Below are 17740 nucleotides of genomic sequence, written 5' to 3' on the forward strand. Positions count from 1 at the left end.
GCGAAGACAGAATTCTTCAATCTCTTTGAAGTCAAGGCCAGCGCAGCTCCGTACACGCTAAAAACCTGTTCAGGGACAACAGAGACTACGGGTAGGAGAGTCGGCAACTTCATGATCGAGTTCATGGATGGGAAACTACAGCTTCCCCTCCCCACCTTAATTGAGTGTGACATGATGCCAGATGATAGGACGGAAATTCCCTCCCCAGAGGTCGCACGCCATCAGCCCCACCTACAGTCAGTTGCCAACAAGATTCCAGCTGTGGACCCGGACGCTCCAATCCTCCTGCTCTTGCGAAGAGACATCTTAAGGGTGCACAAGGTGCGTGAGCAAATCAACAGGCCCCACAATGCTCCTTATGCGCAGCAGCTTGACCTGGGATGGGTCCTCGTGGGTGGAGTTTGCCTGGGAACAGTCCACAAACCAGCGGATGTCAACGTCTATAAAGCAAACGTGTTGCACAACGGTCGCACATCCTGTCTCAGCCCATGCCCAAACAGGATCCAGGTAAAGGAAGACTACGATGACATGACGCAGCATCATAGGTCAACCTCCTCTGCCTGTGAGGAAGAGGCAGGCCCCACTGTGAGCACAGACAGCCTAGGATGCTCAGTGTTTGAAAGGTCCAAGGATGATGACAAGCCAGCACTATCCATGGACGACAAAGCTTTCCTAACCATCATGGATGAGGAGGTTTACCAGGGCGATGGACACAGCTGGGTGGCACCCTTACCATTTCACTCTCCTAGATGCCGTCTTCCGAGTAACAGGGAACAAGCTATGAAGCACCTCTGCTCACTCAGGAGAACCCTGGCGCCGGTGTCTACCGACCCAGACATGCCTGCAGTCCTCACCCCAACGATGTTCCTGACTCAAAAGATGAGTGCTATTTCAGCCCCCTCTGGAAACTTCGACATGGCTGAGCTGCACGGGAAGCAGTGGAAGCAAGTCCAGTGTCTTGCAGACACTTTTTGGAAGAGATGGAGAGGAGAGTATTGGTCCACCCTACAGAGCCGTAGGAAATGGACAGAAGACAAGCCAAATGTCAAAGTGGGAGATGTTGTCTTGCTGAAAGACAGCCAAGCACACAGAAGGCCAGTGAGACTGGTTGTCAAAACTCTGCCGAGCAGGGACAAGAGGGTCCGCAAGGTGGAGGTGAAGATTGTCAAAGTGTTTCTGAGGCTAGTCTCAGAGATCGTAGTCCTCCTTTCTCAAGAAACCTAGAGAAAGGATTCTGAGTATGTTTACAGCCAAAGGACGTTTTCTTTAGGTTTATTTTGTATCTGTAGTGGTACAATTGTACCAAGCAGGGAGTGTGCTGTCTTTCTTCAGGAGTTTATGTTAGTTTTCCAGTTAATTCAGGGGTTTGAGTAATTTGGGTCGATTCCCATTGTGTGCCGCCACCTAGTGGATATTTGGTACCTAGCAACTGCAGTAAAAGCACAGTAAACTACTGTATATCACAGACCTACAGCCACACATGGTCTGGGAAGTTATATTGTTGCCACGCTTGAGCCTTGGATACTATTTGTCTGTAAGTACTTGAGAATGTTATAGATGATTAGTGTACACTATATTTTGCAGAAAATGTTTAGTTTGTAACTTTTCTCTATAAGCAAACTTACACAGCTAGCCGTGAAGTGCTCGCTCTCTGTCTAGCTGGTTAACTTGTAGCTGTATTTTGATGCACTATGTACAGGGCTAATTTAAAGAGAATGCCTTCCAGTTTGCTAAATGTATATTCACAGTAAGCTGTGTTTCCACGTGTTTGGTAAGTTACATGCCAAATGTACTGTGTTGCTCAGGCGTACCTAAATTTGTGTATGCATATCAGTTATGTGCTTGTATACTAATGTGTGCTTCCATTTCTGTATTGTATTTCAGTTTCACAATAAGAATCTTTCAGTAAAGTTTTACAAGAAAAGTCAAGCCTTGTGATTTTTATGGGAAGATATCAAGTTGTTAGCTACCTGTCTAGCTCTGCATAGGAACGCGCTGCAAGGGCAGAATACTGGGTGCGAAGGGCAGAGGAAGATCCTTCCCATGGCATATGGCCTCTTTAGCCATTACCACATCGGGGTCAGTATCCTGATAGCTTTTCAAATCAGGTATGACCGGAGTCTGTCGCACTGGTGGCAGTGGTTGTGAGGTAGGTGGTGTTATGTCTGACATTGGTGATAGGTACTCGATTGCCTTGGCCTGAGCACATGGAGTTTGATAGTGCTGTTATCGTTGTATTGTGTCTGACATTGGATATAGGTATTTGATTGCTTTTCCCTGTGGAGTGTGGTTGCATCAGCCCTTCCTTTATGAATTTCTTGGTCCCCCTGTGCTGATTTCTAAAAAGATCCCAATCCTCAGGCTGACTGCTTTTTTTGGCAACTTTATAAGCTTCCTCCTTTGACTTAATACTCGCTTTAATTTCTTTTGTTAGCCATGGTTGGATCACTTTTCCTTTTGGGTTTTTATGCCCGACAGGAATATATGTTTGTTGCAAATTATGCATTATTTCCTTGAATGTTAGCCATTGTATGTCCACCTTCATACTGTTAAGTGTAGTCTCCCAATCTACCATGGCCAACTTATCCCTCATACCCTTGTAGTTTCCCACCCCATCCGCTACCTTAAACTTTCACTCCCTCCACCACCAGCATACCATCGCCGCAGTGTGTACCATCTACAAGATGTACTGCAGCAACTCGCCAAGGCTTCTTCGGCAGCACCTCCCAAACCCGCGACCTCTTCCACCTAGAAGGATAAGTGCATGAGGCGCATGGGAACACTACCACCTCTAAGTTCCCCTCCACGTCACACACCAGCCTGACTTAGAAGTATATCGCCGATCCTTTATCGTTGCTGGGTCAAAATCCTGGAACTCCCTACCTAACAGCACTGTGGGAGCACCTTCACCACACGGACTGCAGCGGTTGAAGACGGCGGCTCACCACCACCTTCTCAAGTGCAATTAGGGATGGGCAATAAATCCTGGCCTTGCCAGCGATGACCACATCCCATAAACAAATAAAAAAAATCTCCCCCTTTCTATGATGCCTATGAGATTGAGCACTATATGATTAGTACAATGGTTCTTCAGCCACTGTTATGTTAAGACACCATATAACTTTTTATCTGCTATACGTCCATAAAATGTTTACTATTCATACGTATAGGTTTTTATCCTGTGCCCCGCAATGTAATCATCACCATAAGTTGCCGATGGTGGAAGTAGTCTACCTCCTGATCATCCCGATCGAGTTCTTGATGGTCTAGGTCACACTTCCCCGGTTATCAGAACAAATAGCTGCAGGCTCATACCTTGCCTTGCTCGCCAATGTTGACTTAAAACAGAGTTCTGTTGTTCACTTGAGTAGTAACGAGTTCAGTCTTCTCGTTGTAATCATTTTATTCTTTAAATTCAGCATAGAAAGCAATTTACAAGCGGAGTACAGTCACAGATAGACCACACAAACCTAGGCATGGGTCCTTTCGTGCTGCTTGAATAAAGGAAAAAGCTTACATTTATACACCATTTTCTTATCAAACTGGAGCAAGCATTACCTAATATGGTGTCTCTGGCTACTGCATAGTCCAGAGACGCAAGTCTGCATTTTCTTGAACACACGTGAACAACGTTAGAAGCATATAAAAACATCGTGACTTTGCTGTGGTAAGCATAAACCTTCTGGTCTCTAGACTTTCTTATCCTAACATAACGGGGGTGAAATTTACTATCGCCCCGTTTGGGGCGCTCATTTTTAAAAGTTAGTGCTGGGCGCTAACAATTTCAAACTTTTGAAAAAATTGCCGTTTGTGTTCGGCAGCAGGTGGGACGGAGACTTCAGCAGCGCTACAACGTTCAAAGGCTCCTTTCCTCCCTTAAAGGAAAGGGCCATTGCTGCAGGCTCTACAATATAAAAAGGACCTACCTGGACCACCAAGGCAGCTCAAGCAGAGTGCCAGGCTGATCGATCATGGGCAGGAACCCACGAAACAAGAAAGGTACGTTTTTTGTTAACTTACCTCGGCCACCTCGCCTTTAAGCATCGCCCCCGAAGCGGCCGCCCGCCCGCCCGATGTACACCTCCTGCAGCTGTCGGTGTTTTTAACTGGCGCTTCTGCAGGGGGTGGAAGTCAATTTCGGGTCCGGGGCGCTACTGGGCGCTGCACATGGCGATGACGTCACAATCTCTGGGTGAAGGAAATCGGTGCTCACAGTTGTAGCGACGCCTCAAAGCTCCCGCCGAATATGGCAGGAGTCGATGTCAGCGCTGCACCCGGTTGCAAAGCCATGTGTGTCCCGTTAGCGCCCTTGGAACGGAAGGCACAAAGGCACCCAATTTTGCCCCTAGTGTTTCTAATCTAAACATTCTATTCTGAAAATATCCAAGGCTGGTTGGTTGCAAACACCAACTGTTGCTAAGTGAAATCTGTCCGTCTCTCTCTCCAATGATACCAACCACATTTTTTCCCTATATTGAATTTTAATCTGTAGGTAGGTGAACTCACACCACCCGTCTTATAATTCCAGAATCCTGACTTGAACACCTTTCGGGTGGAGTAAAATGTTCAAGGTTCACAAACTCAGTACAACTCAGTATGCCTTTAATTATTTATTGTACTACAAATAACATACAAATATCAATGCACTGTCCCCTTATAACTCCAAACAATACCAACATACACCATTCCCTTTAACTCTTTAATTTCAAACACCACTCACCCATTTCTGTAGGGGGTAGTGTGTGGGGTCAGCTTTGCCCCCGACTGTTTTGAGCAGTTCGAATCGCTCCCACACCCCTGGGTTCTAGACTCCGGACTTAGGTACGGGTTGCGATACAAAATTGGAGTAGACAACTGGTTTGGTGCAAGAAAAACTGTATTTTATTAGTCACAATAAAATTACACACTTAAGATTACTGGAGTAGTTACAGACATTCAAGAGTACACTTAATTAAGAATGGGGAACTCACGGCACAATGAGGGAAAATCACATTAATAATCCCCCTACCCTTGTCCCACCCCCAATATCTAACTAAATTGTGCTAAAAGGGGCTAGGGATTATGCTCACCAATGGGGGTTTCTTGACAGTTCGAATCCTGTCAGTTAAGCCGGTTGCATTTTTGGGGTTCGCTCTTTGTGTCCTTTGGGGCCTGCCGTCGCCACGTGATCCCAGTCTTGGAATCTGCGAAGTTTCTTCAGTTGGGTGGAGCAGTATGTTTTCATCTGTACGGGTGATCAAATTCGTCCGCAGTTTCCTTGCAAGTTGCACCCGTTTCTAAACACACCCTTTTATAATGCAAAAGATCAAAATCCGTGACAATAGATTGACGCAAACCCTTCCCCTTTTGACTGTACCATCTTAATCTTGTCTTTCTGCCATTCTGTTCGATTTCAAACCATACAATACAAAAAGAAATGTCTTCATCCTGTTTGATGTTCGACCATTATCACTGCCTAAGAATCACACATCTTGATTAGACACTTACTTGCTTATCATCAGTTTGAAAGGTTAGTGAATGGGTTTCAATCCAACGACAATCCTGGTATTAATATTTCCAAAAGATGAGGGAGCCGTTCCAGACTCAGTGGAACCAATTGTTAATCTGGTTAACAGCTGGACCAAGGAGTTTCATTGGACAGGATAGTCAGTTGAATTTACATAAACACATCTTCTTAGGCAGTCCCTCGAAACCGAGGATGACTTGCTTCCACATTAAAAGTGAGTTCGCAGGTGACTGATGAGTCCAATGCAGGACCTACAGTCTCTGTCACAGGTGGGGCAGATGGTGCTTGAAGGGGCGGGTGGGTGGGGTGCTTGGGTTGACGTGCGCTCCTTGCGCTTGGCTTCCGCTTGCTCCCGGCAAAGAGACTCAAGGTGTTCGGTGCCTTCCCGGATGGTTCTCCTCCACTTTGTGCGGTCTTGGGCCAGGGATTCCCAGGTGTCAGTGGGGATGTTACACTTTTTCAAGGAGGCTTTGAGGGTGTCCTTGAAGCGTTTCCTCTGCCCACCTGGGGCTTTCTTGCCATGTCGGAGCTCCGAGTAGAGCGTTTGTTTTGGGAGTCTCGTATCGGGTATGCGGACAATGTGACCCATCCATCGGAGCTGATTGAGCATGGTCAAAGCTTCGATGCTGGGGATGTTGGCCTGAGCAAGAACACTGACGTTGGTGCGCCTATCCTGCCAATGGATTTGCAGGATCTTGCGGAGGCAGCGTTGGTGGTACCTCTCCAGTGCTTTGAGGTGCCTGCTGTACATGGTCCATGTCTCTGAGGCATACAGCAGGGTGGGTATCACTGCTGCTCTGTAGACCATGAGCTTAGTACCGGGTTTGAGGTCCTGGTCTTCAAACACTCTCTTCCTCAGGTGACCGAAGGCTGCATTGGCACACTGAAGGTGGTGTTGGACTTCGTCGGTGACATCTGCCCTTGTTGACAGTAGGCTCCTGAGGTATGGAAAGTGGTCCACGTTGTCCAAGGCCTTGTCGTGGATTTTGATAATCAGGGGGGTGGGGGGGCAGTACTGTGTGGCGGGGGCAGATTGGTAGAGGACCTTTGTCTTACGGATGTTTAGTGTAAGGCCCATGCTCTCATACGCTTCGGTGAAGGTGTTGACGATGGTTTGGAGTTCGACCTCCGAATGAGCGCAGATGCAAGCATCGTCTGCATACTGTAATTCGATTACAATTACAAACACATGCCATTGTGTGGTTTGATTGTTTCAGCCACTTCCTTGGTTAGAGTATTCATGAAGTAAAAGAGTCGTGTCTGTGGTTCTTATCCTGTTTAATCCAGAGCGTGTATTATAAATTCCTTTTAAAAGCCTAGTTGGTTCCTCACGTTATACTGGGATACGAAGTTTGGTCAGTTTATGATTGGTCAATTTGACAAAACTGCCTTTACAGTACAGCCGTTTGACCCTTTAATGTTGGTATCATTTAAGTTGAATGTGTTCTTGCTGCAGGAACTGGCTACAATACCAACCACATTTTTTCCCTATACTGAATGAACTAAACATGAACACCTTTCAGAAGCTGAATTAATTGAGTTCCATATGCCAACAAGATCTAACCCACAACTGTCAACTGCTGCATCCAATTGTTCCAAAGCACATATGCATTACTTATTAATTTTAATAGATTATGAAAAGGATAAAATATTAAATGGAATTGTCACCCATGGTTAGAACTAAAACAAAGGCACAGGCACATATTGTAATGACACTGGGCTGGATTTTCAATTGCAGTTTTAATGAAAATCTCCAGCATCACCGAGTCTGTTAAATTTATCTCACTAATACAAAAGCAAAATACTGCGGATGCTGGAAACCTGAAATAAAAACAGAAAATGCTGGGAATACTCAGCAGGTCAGGCAGTATTTGTGGAGAGAGAAACAGAGTTAACGTTTCAGGTCGATGACCCTTCGTCAGACCCTCCGTTGGTTCTCCGATGCAGCTTTGGAGGCTCTGGTCCAGGTGGGAGAAAGGAGGTCCTATTCCACCTGGGGAAGGGGGGCAGAAAGCCCTCCAGGCAACACCTTCATCATCAGTGAGAAGAGGTGGCTGAGGATGCCAATGCCAACTTAGCTTAGCTCAGCTCCCACGACATGGCTACAATCCTGAAGAAAGTTTAATGACATCCCCAGCGTTGTCAAGGTGCGAATTCTACCTCCCACCTTAACTGTTCTCTCCTCATACCTACAGCCACACTAACACTCTCCTCCCCCGCTTCCCTTCACTCTCCTACAATCACTGCACCACCCCACCTTCCTCCTCTCACCACTATTGCAACCCTCACTTACTCACACCTTGCACAGAACATGTACTATTCGACCATGCTGGGAATATTGTGGCCGTCACCAACACACTCACTTTTTTTCTTGCAGGAGAAAGTTGCACACAAATCAGGCAGAAGATGGCGACCGGAGACGCCAGAGACCACCTGCACACTCTCTCCCCAGTCGAGGCGGACATGCTGGATATCACAGGCCATGTCATGACCGTGGCAAGTGGCAACAATGGAGGAGATATCACGCATGGTCTCTTCACAACCTACCCTCTTTTTCCTTTCTCACTTCTATCTCACCCTCCACAGTCTGCATAACAAACTATAGCTGCATTTAGCAGTCACTCGTCTCTCTCTGCTCTCCCTTCACACTAAAAGATTACATTTGTCCCTCTCTTTCATTCACTGCAGAACAGTCATTCTATTTTATCAGAGTGGCTTTGAAGGCCTGTCTTTTAGCTCATTCTTTCAAACAGTTTCTATATATAACTACTCAATGGCTTTCCACCATTGCTTATAATCATTCCTCTAATTAATGAAATGAATGAAGGTGAAACAAAAATACTGTATCGTTAATATAACTTGGATAAAAGTGATATATGTTATGAAGATCCAGGATAATCAGAAAAAGAAACTTATATCATAGGTAATAAAATATAAAAATAAAACTGAAGTTGACCATAAATCATTTCATTCACTCATTCAGATGGATAACATTCTAATATATTATACATGATGAGAGGGATCAAAATAGGGAAGTTGCTGCCATCTTCTGTATCAAAACCACAACTCATTGCTTACTGATCCAGAAAGTGCCACACCAACTCAACTTAATTTCAGGTTGAAAGATCTGCTAATAGGGTCCATCTCAGTGATAACATCAATTTGGAACAGACGATTGTCATCTTCTTGCCTTGGTATATATGTTAGTGTAGTGGTGAAACCTTTACCAGTTGCAAATGCTGTGTTTTCAATACAGCTCATATCTTCAATGGGGTAAACTTCTCTGTACCAGGTGATGTGAGCATCTGCTATGGTGACTCCTTTAACAGTGCAGGAAAGAGTTACGGGTTGGTCAGCTTTAGGATTTTCTGTTTGGCAAGTTACCCTCGACACCGCCTGAAAATGATCTGTTGGAATAAAATTTGAAATAAATAATGCAAAACCCTTAATAATGTGACAAAAATATAGATTTGATTTTATAATGAAAGCACAAGGAAAGTTGCTGGTTCCAGCAGCAGAGCTCTGCGCTCCTAGACTAGGGACTTTTTATTTTAATCCCAGCTACTTCTGACATTTGAACGCAGCCATCAATTGGCATTTCCTGCCGAAAAGCTTGGAATCAGGAGATGTACACCATGGCCATGGAATATTCTACGAGAGATGAGCCATTTTACCAAGAGTCACAGATGCCCCTCCATAAATCACGAGCCTTGATGTCCAAGAAGAGAGGCCAATAAAATAACAATGACCATGGCAGCAGCCAGAGACCATCCAGCTGTCCTCCTGTCTTAGTGAAGTAGACTTGGAGTTGAAGGGATAATGGAGATGGGGCCATGGAAGAGGGAAGCAAGTAAAATATTCAAGAATGCAGATACAAGAAGGAAATCTGATTTTCAAATTGGGAACTATGAAAGTGTGAGATTACAGTGCTATACCGTAACATTTTAAAAATAGTTAAAAGTTATATTGTTGGTATAATTTATTCACATATGTGCAAAAAATGTTTCCCATATCAGAGATATTTATTAAATTTGAAACAATTATGAAAATAGCACCCTTTGGGAACAGACAGAAGGAGAGCTGCAGGAGATAAGTAGGACAGTCAGTATCAATTCAACTATTTAGCACACAGTCACTTCATGCCACAATATGTTTAATAACCTCACCAGGTCAGGTAAGTTACAAGAAGCCAGCCAAGAATGCACTCTACTAAGCTTGTCTACCACTTTATAACCACTTCCACTAACTGTATTAAAGTGCTTGAATAGCTTACCATAGGAACATAGCAACAGGAGTAGGCCATTTAGCCCCTTGAAGTGCTTCCGCCATTCAATGTGATCATGGTTGATCTGTGACCAAACTCTATATACCCGCCTTTGCCCCATATCCCATAATACCTTTGGTTAGCAAAAATCTATTAATCTCAGATTTAAAATGAACAACCGATCTAGCATCAACTGCCATTTGCAGAAGAGAGTTCCAAATTTCTCCCACCCTTTGCGGGGAGAAATGTTTCCTAACTTCACTCCTGAAAGGCCTGGCTCTAATTTTTAGATTCCCCAACCAGCGGAAATAGTTTCTCTTTATCTACCCTATCCATTCCCCTTAGTATTTTGAAAACTTCAATCAAATTACCCCTTAACCTTCTAAATTCCAGGGAATACAGCCCTACCATCAATATCTATGAGAAAGAAATTCACATCCTCAGCCTATCTCAAAGCATTTCACTGTCAATGAATTACTTTTGAAGTGCAGTCCCTGTTCTTTTGTAGGCAAATGTGGTAGCCAATTGTGTATTACAAGGTACCGCAAACATTAAATGAGATACATGACCAGTTCATAGGTTTTGCTTGTGTTGGTTGAGGGCCAATGTGACCAAGACACTGAGAGAACAGCTTTCTTTCTTTCTGAATAATGCTATGGGATCTTTTGCATCTGATGGGACCTCAGTTAGCATCTTGAACCCACAGTCTTCAGACGTTGAGGCGAGTAAGCTACCACTGATCCAAGCTGACATTTGAAGCAGTGCAGTGCCTTTTATACTGCCTGCCTTGCAGCTGTCAGCATACCCATTATTGTCTGCATTCTGATCCATGGGGTGTACTGCATATCATAAGAGCAAGAGGTCATTCTCACTTTTTACATGATTTCTTCAAGCAGACAAGCCTTATAATCAGGAGAAAATGGCAAAGTTGTAGGCCCCCCAAACCTGAAACTTACCACTTCAATGAGGAAGCCATGCAGATTCTGAGTGAAGTACTTTGGGTGATAGAGACAGCAAGGTAGAAGGATATTTGCCAAGTCATGACATTCTACTCTTCCTATTGCACCTTGCATTAATCCTCAGTGAAGGACATCCCTATTACTCTTTCCACTGAAATTGATACGAGCTCCATTCCTGAGATTCTATTCTAAGCTGTCTTTCTCTTTTCTTTATCTAGGTGTTTCTGAATATGGTGAGCCAGACTCCAGTGCATCCAGCCCTGCCAGCACTGCAGAGTACAAACTAACGCTCATTCTCTCCCTCCCAAACACCAGGCCAGAGACATCCATTAGAGACTGAGTGTAAGGGGAGTGCATTGGGTAATGCACAGGTCACAAGTGAGTTGGAGGAGCCAGCGTGGAATGTGAGGCGGAAGAAGTTAATGACTGAAGGATCAGGATACATTGCCCCTTGGCTCAAAAGCCAAGTGATCATGATCTCGGGAGTCTTGCTTTTAATAGGATGCTTGCAGGGTATTAAACGTATGTGCAGATGCCAAAGACAGTGTCAGAAACTGTGCAGCAGATGGTGGGTAAACTGGAGGAGTCCACTGTGTGCATTGCAGTCCACTTAGGAACATTTGAAGAGGGGAACCACATGACAGAGGCCATGAGAGCAGTCAGAAATTCTTTCATGGTTGCTCAGACTGCTGCCATAGAGGCCTGCGGCGTCGGATTGGGAAGGGATATCTCATGGATCTTTATGAATCTCACTATTACCGATAGATCTGCTTTCCTGCAGACCAGTGACCATGCAGAGCCACAGCCCAGTGATGGCAGCATGGCAGGAATGCATTCAGATGATGGTCTCTATGGGCAGCAGCCCATGCATGCCCTCCTGCCAGCCCCTCAGACGCCTGCACATGAGAGAAAGGAAGCAGGGCCAAATTTCTCAGGCAGCAGCAGAAGAGGTGCAGCCTACAGCAGGTCCATCTCTGAACTTTCCTGCCTTGAGGAAACGGCCCCTCAGGCCCTGAGGTTTATGCTGACACAGCATCCAGCCACCTCACACCAGCTTGCCACTCAGATGGCGCCTAGGAAAAGGTGCATGCACACACACTATACAGGGTTTCATTAAAACTATGGTTGCATTAAAGTTGTGTGTGCACACATTGTCCATAGCAATATTTGAAAATGGATTTGTTCAGATGGCATGAATGAAAACTGTGAGAGTTGATGCGCATGGGAAAGGGTGTGGGGGGGAAAAATGTGCACAAGATTGGTTGTGCAATGACCAGATGTGGTAGTCAAAAGAACACCTAGGGGGCAAAATTCGGATGCTTTGCGCCTCCCGTTAGCGCCCTAAGGGGAGGAAGGCCTGCAGTACCACAGCATGTCGCACACGATATTCACTGGTAGCGCCCCAAGAGGGAGGGGAGCGCTTCCAGTAGCGCGCCGCCTCCCTCTTGGGGCGCTACCAGTGAATTTCAGGCACGGGGCGCGGAGAAGTTACCGCCCCAAAGGGGACGCGACCGAACTTCCCCCCCACTATTGTCCCAATATAGCACAAATATGTGCTGCAGCTAGGAAAAGGATATGCTCTACTTTATCTACAGGCCTCTGCTGCTGCTCCTTCTCTTCCTTGGGCAAATCGTCAGGTGTGGGGTACTGGTGGGTATATTTCATGGGTTTCCAGTGCAGCCTCACCAACCTGGATTCCCTACTATCCTCTTCTAGGATGCAAAAGGTAGAGGGGAATCCCCAATTAGAAACCTACGTTGTGTCTTGCCTGAAGATGGTGACAATCGGCAAATGGCAGAGAGTAAAACATTAGAAACAGCAAAAAAAAAATCCAAAATCACTGAAGAAATAAGGATTTTTCAAAGCTTTAATTATATCTGTATTTGGCTCTTTAAATGCATGTCTTTTCCCCAGCATCTAGCAACTCTAGACAGCCATTGTATACTGAGTGCAAATAAGGTAGAAATGATGGAGAATGGGATCCATGATGTCATCACAGCCTCATTTTAACAGCCCATTTAGGGTGGGTGATTCTGCCAACAGCCAGAAATAAAGTCAGAATATTGGACGAGCACAGAAGTGGGCTGGCAGCTGCCATACAGCACCCCACACCTGCCCACCTAAATAGGAATATCTGGGTTATTCTGCAAATAATCTGAAATGCCACACTGACACCACTATGGATTACAACCAAACATGCACAAAACAGGAACCTCTCAAAATGAACACTTTACCTTCATATTTTGTTATGTTGCTATAAAGCGCATCATCTTCATTTTCAGCACAATCTGCAAAAACAAATTAGTTAAATTTGACATAAGTCAAATTAAATAGGCACTTCCAATGTTAAGAACATTAATTAACTCATCTAATAGTATTTAAAATAACTGAAGTCCCTCAAAATTAAATATTCTCAGCATTAATAAAAAGTGTTTATTGAATATAAAATCTCAATGTGAAATAAACATTCAAATTACTGTTTTGTTGAATTCAAAGCAATCAATATTGCAGTTATAACAATTTTAATGAAATGGTTTGCTTTGAATCCGACTCCAATAAAACAACATTCACCTTTAAGGAGTAATTTGAAATCTTTCTCTTGAATTTCTTTTGTTGCTATGTGAAGCACCTCGCATCTGATGAAACTATCATGATCATTTTCAGTTGCAACAAATTGTGTGCTTATAACTGAGGAGAAGAGATCATCGTCTGCAATCACAGGAGGGCTGTTAATCACATCCGAACAAGGTATCCCATTTTTAAACCACTTTACTTGGACTTCAGCAGGAGCATAGTTTGTCAATGAGATACTGAGTTTTGTAAGCTGATTAACGCCAGGCAGTTCGGGATCAGCTTCAATAACAGACAAGGTAGGAGACAAAGCTGAAAAAACAAATAAAAAGTACATAAAAGTGTTTAGCCATTGAAGCAACTGATTTAAGTTTTAATGTGAACAAAATAAAAAGAAAAGAAAGGGTGCTTGTATAGTTTGTAATATACACAAATTATTTAAGGGAAAATTAATTAAGATCTCATGAACCTGTTCTGCAAAACTAATGTCATCAGAATTATTGGAATATTTTCTATAGATATACAGCTCACATATTTACATAAAAGATTCTTTTAAGAACTTAAAGTGAAGATGGCGGTAGGGCATTTTGGTGTACCACTTCACGGCAGCATGTAGTGAAAGACAGCTTTACCCATGGGTGTCAAAGGGACTCCCGAACAGCAAAGGTCACCAGACCAATGCCTCAGACAGGAAGTAGTGCCTCACAAAAGTAAAAAGACCAAAACAAAACTCAATTGAAAATCACCTAATTTTAGTTTTTTGATCCAAATCCTGCTAGAAGTAACTATACTAAAAGTTTGGGAATGAAATTTGATAACGCTGAAAAAAGGCTGCAGGCACCGCGATGCGAGATATGCCCACGCGCATTCAAGAAGCACAGGCAGCATGTCAATTTGGTGCTGCCTGCTATCACCATGATAGCAGCGCACAGCCTAGCATGGAACGCGCTGCTGACAGGCTGTGCTCTCAGCATGGGGCTGAAGTTCGCGTCGCTGGAGCGAGACTAGCTTTACTTAAGTTCTGACGAAGGGTCACATACATGAAACATTAACTCTGTTTCTCTCTCCACGGATGCTGCCTGACCTGCTGAGTGTTTCCAGCATTTTCTGTTGTTATTTCAGATTTCCAGCATCCGCAATATTTTGCTTTTGTATTTTTACTTAAAGCTAGCCTGCTCCTCTTCAAGGCAGTCTGCAGCTCTTAAAGCTGAGCTGCCTTCTTCAGATAAATAATGCTAAAAGTGCTTCAGCTCTCATACAAATCATAGAAACACAGACCACGATTTTCCCTACCTCGGCGGGCAAGGTCAGTGGCGGGTCACGGGCTCACTGCTGGCTCCATCATGGCCTCCGACATGACTTTCCCCTGATTGGGCTTGTTATGCCTGCCCAGTGCGTTTCCTGGTCCAGTTGAAGGAAGTGGGTCTGATGACATCATTTGATGAGGCGTCATCAGCTGGTTTCTTAAAGGGACCATGCGCAAATTCACTTTGACATTTGTGCTGTCAGTGTTCGACAGCATTGAGCTGCTGCAAACACTGACAAGCACTGCACAGTGGTGCACGGCTGCACCCAGGCTCTCCCATGACTCCCTCCATATGCTTATGGAGTCACAGCACACGGGGAGGTCCTCTTCCCTTCCAATGGGCAGAAGAGACCTCCCCAGGAGACCAACACTGCCTGGTTGCACATTGCACAGGAGAGCACAAGCAGTGGCTCAAACCTTTCAATGATCGCAATGGATCACAAAACTTTACTGCAAAGCCACACCTCATGCTGCTGTGCCACTCATCACATCCACATCACTCTACTTTCTTTTTGATGTAATATTGGATGCATATATTGATAAAGTTGGATTAGAAAGTTTGCTTTGTGGTGGCTTTTATTTCAGCATTGTGGCCAAGGGGATGTCAGAGGGTAGTAAATCTATGGAATTTGCTACCCCAGAGAGCTGCGGAAGCTGCAACATTAAATAAATTAAAAATGGAGATAGACAGTTTCCTAGCAGATAAGGGAATTAAGGGTTATGGGGAGAGGGCAGGGAAGTGGATGTGAGTCTAGATTCGGATCAGCCATGATCCTACTGAATGGCGGAGCAGGCCCGAGGGACCGTATGGCCTACTCCTGCTCCTACTTCTTATGTTCTTATGTGATGGTCAGTAACAGAGGGAAGGTAAGGTGTGGGACAAATGTTGAAAGGAGAATTTGGGTTGTGTTCACTGGTACCGCAGGCGGATGATTTGGTCCTTGATATCCCAGCCAGAAAGGAGCTGTCTGGGTTGCCTCCTTCCTTCGCAAAATAATCCCAAACATTTAAATATAAAAGTGGAATTTTTCAAACTATGGGGGATGGGGAGAAGGATCAGGGTGAAACATACCTGGAAGTGTTAAATATGCCTTTTTTACAATTGGAGTCTTTAAATTAGCATGCTCCACACGGAAGGAAAAATCCTGATCAAAATCTAGTGCAGTTGGCGTTACTTGCAAGTGGGAAGACAAACGATAACATCCATTTTCCTCCCTCTCAGGTCCGTTAGTTGTGAACCCTTTGACAATCGTTTTTTCTTTTTGCATCCAAAATGCACGGATATTTTGTGGGTAAAAGTTACTGATATTGCAGATGAGAGCAAGATCTGTACCATACATAGCTTCTGGTGGGTCACGTTTGATGTCTTCAACAGATGGAATTCCTGTTTAAATTGCATGAAACCACAGTTGATTACAATACTGAATAACCTTCATGGTTAAGGATCAAAAAGGGAGGTTAAAAAGAACTGTTTTTTCCCCCCAAATGATGGATATTTAAGATGACAGCAGCCATCAAATCTATCATTGTGCAACTTAGGCTTTGAGGGGAATATTAACGCCAAAACACAGGTGGGTTGGGGTCGGGTGGCAGGTTAAAGCGTTAAAAACCTGAATCCCGACCCCAACCTGCCTCCAACCCACCCACCCACTTCCAGTTTTAACACAGGCAGGACCGGGGGGGGGCGGCGGGTGGGCAGCCGACCTGCTCCCAGGAGGCGGGTTGGCACTTTATATAATGAGGCTAGCAGTCTCAGATTAAACCTGCTATGTTTGTTTAACTGTAGCTGGCCGGGGTTCCCGGGCCTTGGGATTCCCGGCAGCTGCAGCGAGGAGAAGACAGCCTTGGGGAGCAATTCTTGTGGCCCGGGAGGAGCAGGAGCACTTCCTTCTGATCACCAAGCTCCCCCACCATCACCTCCCCGCCCCACACCCATACAATCCCTGGGTCGGAGATCAGACCTCCACCCCACTCCCCGGGGACGGGGATCGGACACTCCCCCCCCACCCCCCCCCCCCACCCGGTGTCGGAGCTTGCACCTACCTGTGGTTGCAGCCTCTTCGCCAGCATTCCTCGTCTGACTGGAATCCAGCCTGTCAATCAGGCTGACTTCCAGGCGGGGAACCAGTCCGTGATGCCAAATGCACGCTGTGGAATTAAAACCTGAAGTTCCAGGTTTACCAGCGCTTTACCGCCCACTCCCCCCCTGCCCCGGGTCCAAACGTAAAAATTCTGGCCTTTGTTTCAAAGATTGTGATGACATTTTTTACACTCTTTACCTTACAAACCATTTATTTTGCTGATTTGATAATCACAGCTATGTTGGGATACCACCAACTTAGGGCCAATGGAGCCACTGAGAGGAACTCTGGAGTCACAGGCAAACAAGGAATGTAAGTAGGGTGGCACAGTTACTGAAGGTATTGTGGATCACCAAAAGAGGTAGTTAAAGCCTGGGCTTCCAATGGCAAAGCTATCATCACCTTCAACATAAACACAAAGACTATGTTTGAAGGACTTATGGCCACAATACAGCATTAATAAAATGTTTTATTCTCAACAATCACCAATATGCTATCAGTTTAGTCCTGTGGTGTTGGTCCTACCTGACTACCAGCCTCTATTAATAAAAACAATGTTAATTTAATGAATTTGAAACACTTAAATCTGTCCATTTACAAAATTATCTTTTCAACATTCCGTAATTGGTACTATGAAGTTGCACTTCTTGTTGAAACAATATTTACCTTTTATTTTCAAAAAATGACTGGATGAGACAGGCTTGTTTGAAGTTTCAGAATGAAGGATTTGCATTTTGAACTCTTGTCCATGGTCCTCATCAGTTGGAATGAATGTCCTTTTGGAGAATCGAGAGTACAAACCAGTTTCTTCATCAAATTCAATTTCTTCTGTTTCAATTCCATCATTAGTTCTCTGAAATGCTTTGAACCAGAATATTTGATGATCTTCTGGAAAAAAGCCCTTTGCTTTGCAGGACAGTGTTACAGGTTTTCCCACCTCTGGGTAAAGTGGATCTGCTTTAATTTCTGTTACCTTTGGCGTTGACACTACTCGTACAAAAGAAACAGTGTTAGAGGTTGTGTAACTGAGAGAACACCACAATTTAAAAAAAA

General features: G+C 44.6%; 1 protein-coding gene and 1 pseudogene across 1 annotated transcript in view; both read right to left on the reverse strand.

Annotated features, from left to right (window-relative positions):
• Positions 1-17740, reverse strand: part of LOC147106753 (natural cytotoxicity triggering receptor 3 ligand 1-like) — a 744151-nt pseudogene that overhangs the window by 662433 nt on the left and 63978 nt on the right.
• The window catches only part of LOC147106762 (uncharacterized), a 33995-nt gene continuing 20852 nt past the window's right edge, over positions 4598-17740 (reverse strand). The window contains exons 7-11 of the mRNA XM_086007850.1: positions 17354-17674; positions 15679-15990; positions 13301-13612; positions 12964-13017; positions 4598-8913 (exon numbers count right to left, since the gene is read on the reverse strand). Of these exons, the coding sequence (XP_085863976.1) occupies positions 8609-8913; positions 12964-13017; positions 13301-13612; positions 15679-15990; positions 17354-17674 (1304 nt within the window). The 3' untranslated portion in view covers positions 4598-8608. The remainder of the gene's footprint in view (positions 8914-12963; positions 13018-13300; positions 13613-15678; positions 15991-17353; positions 17675-17740) is intronic.

The sequence above is a fragment of the Somniosus microcephalus genome, chromosome 15 (genome assembly GCF_052327205.1).
Source record: "Somniosus microcephalus isolate GS21.2 chromosome 15, FLI_Smic_1.0, whole genome shotgun sequence".
Lineage (NCBI taxonomy): Eukaryota > Metazoa > Chordata > Chondrichthyes > Squaliformes > Somniosidae > Somniosus > Somniosus microcephalus.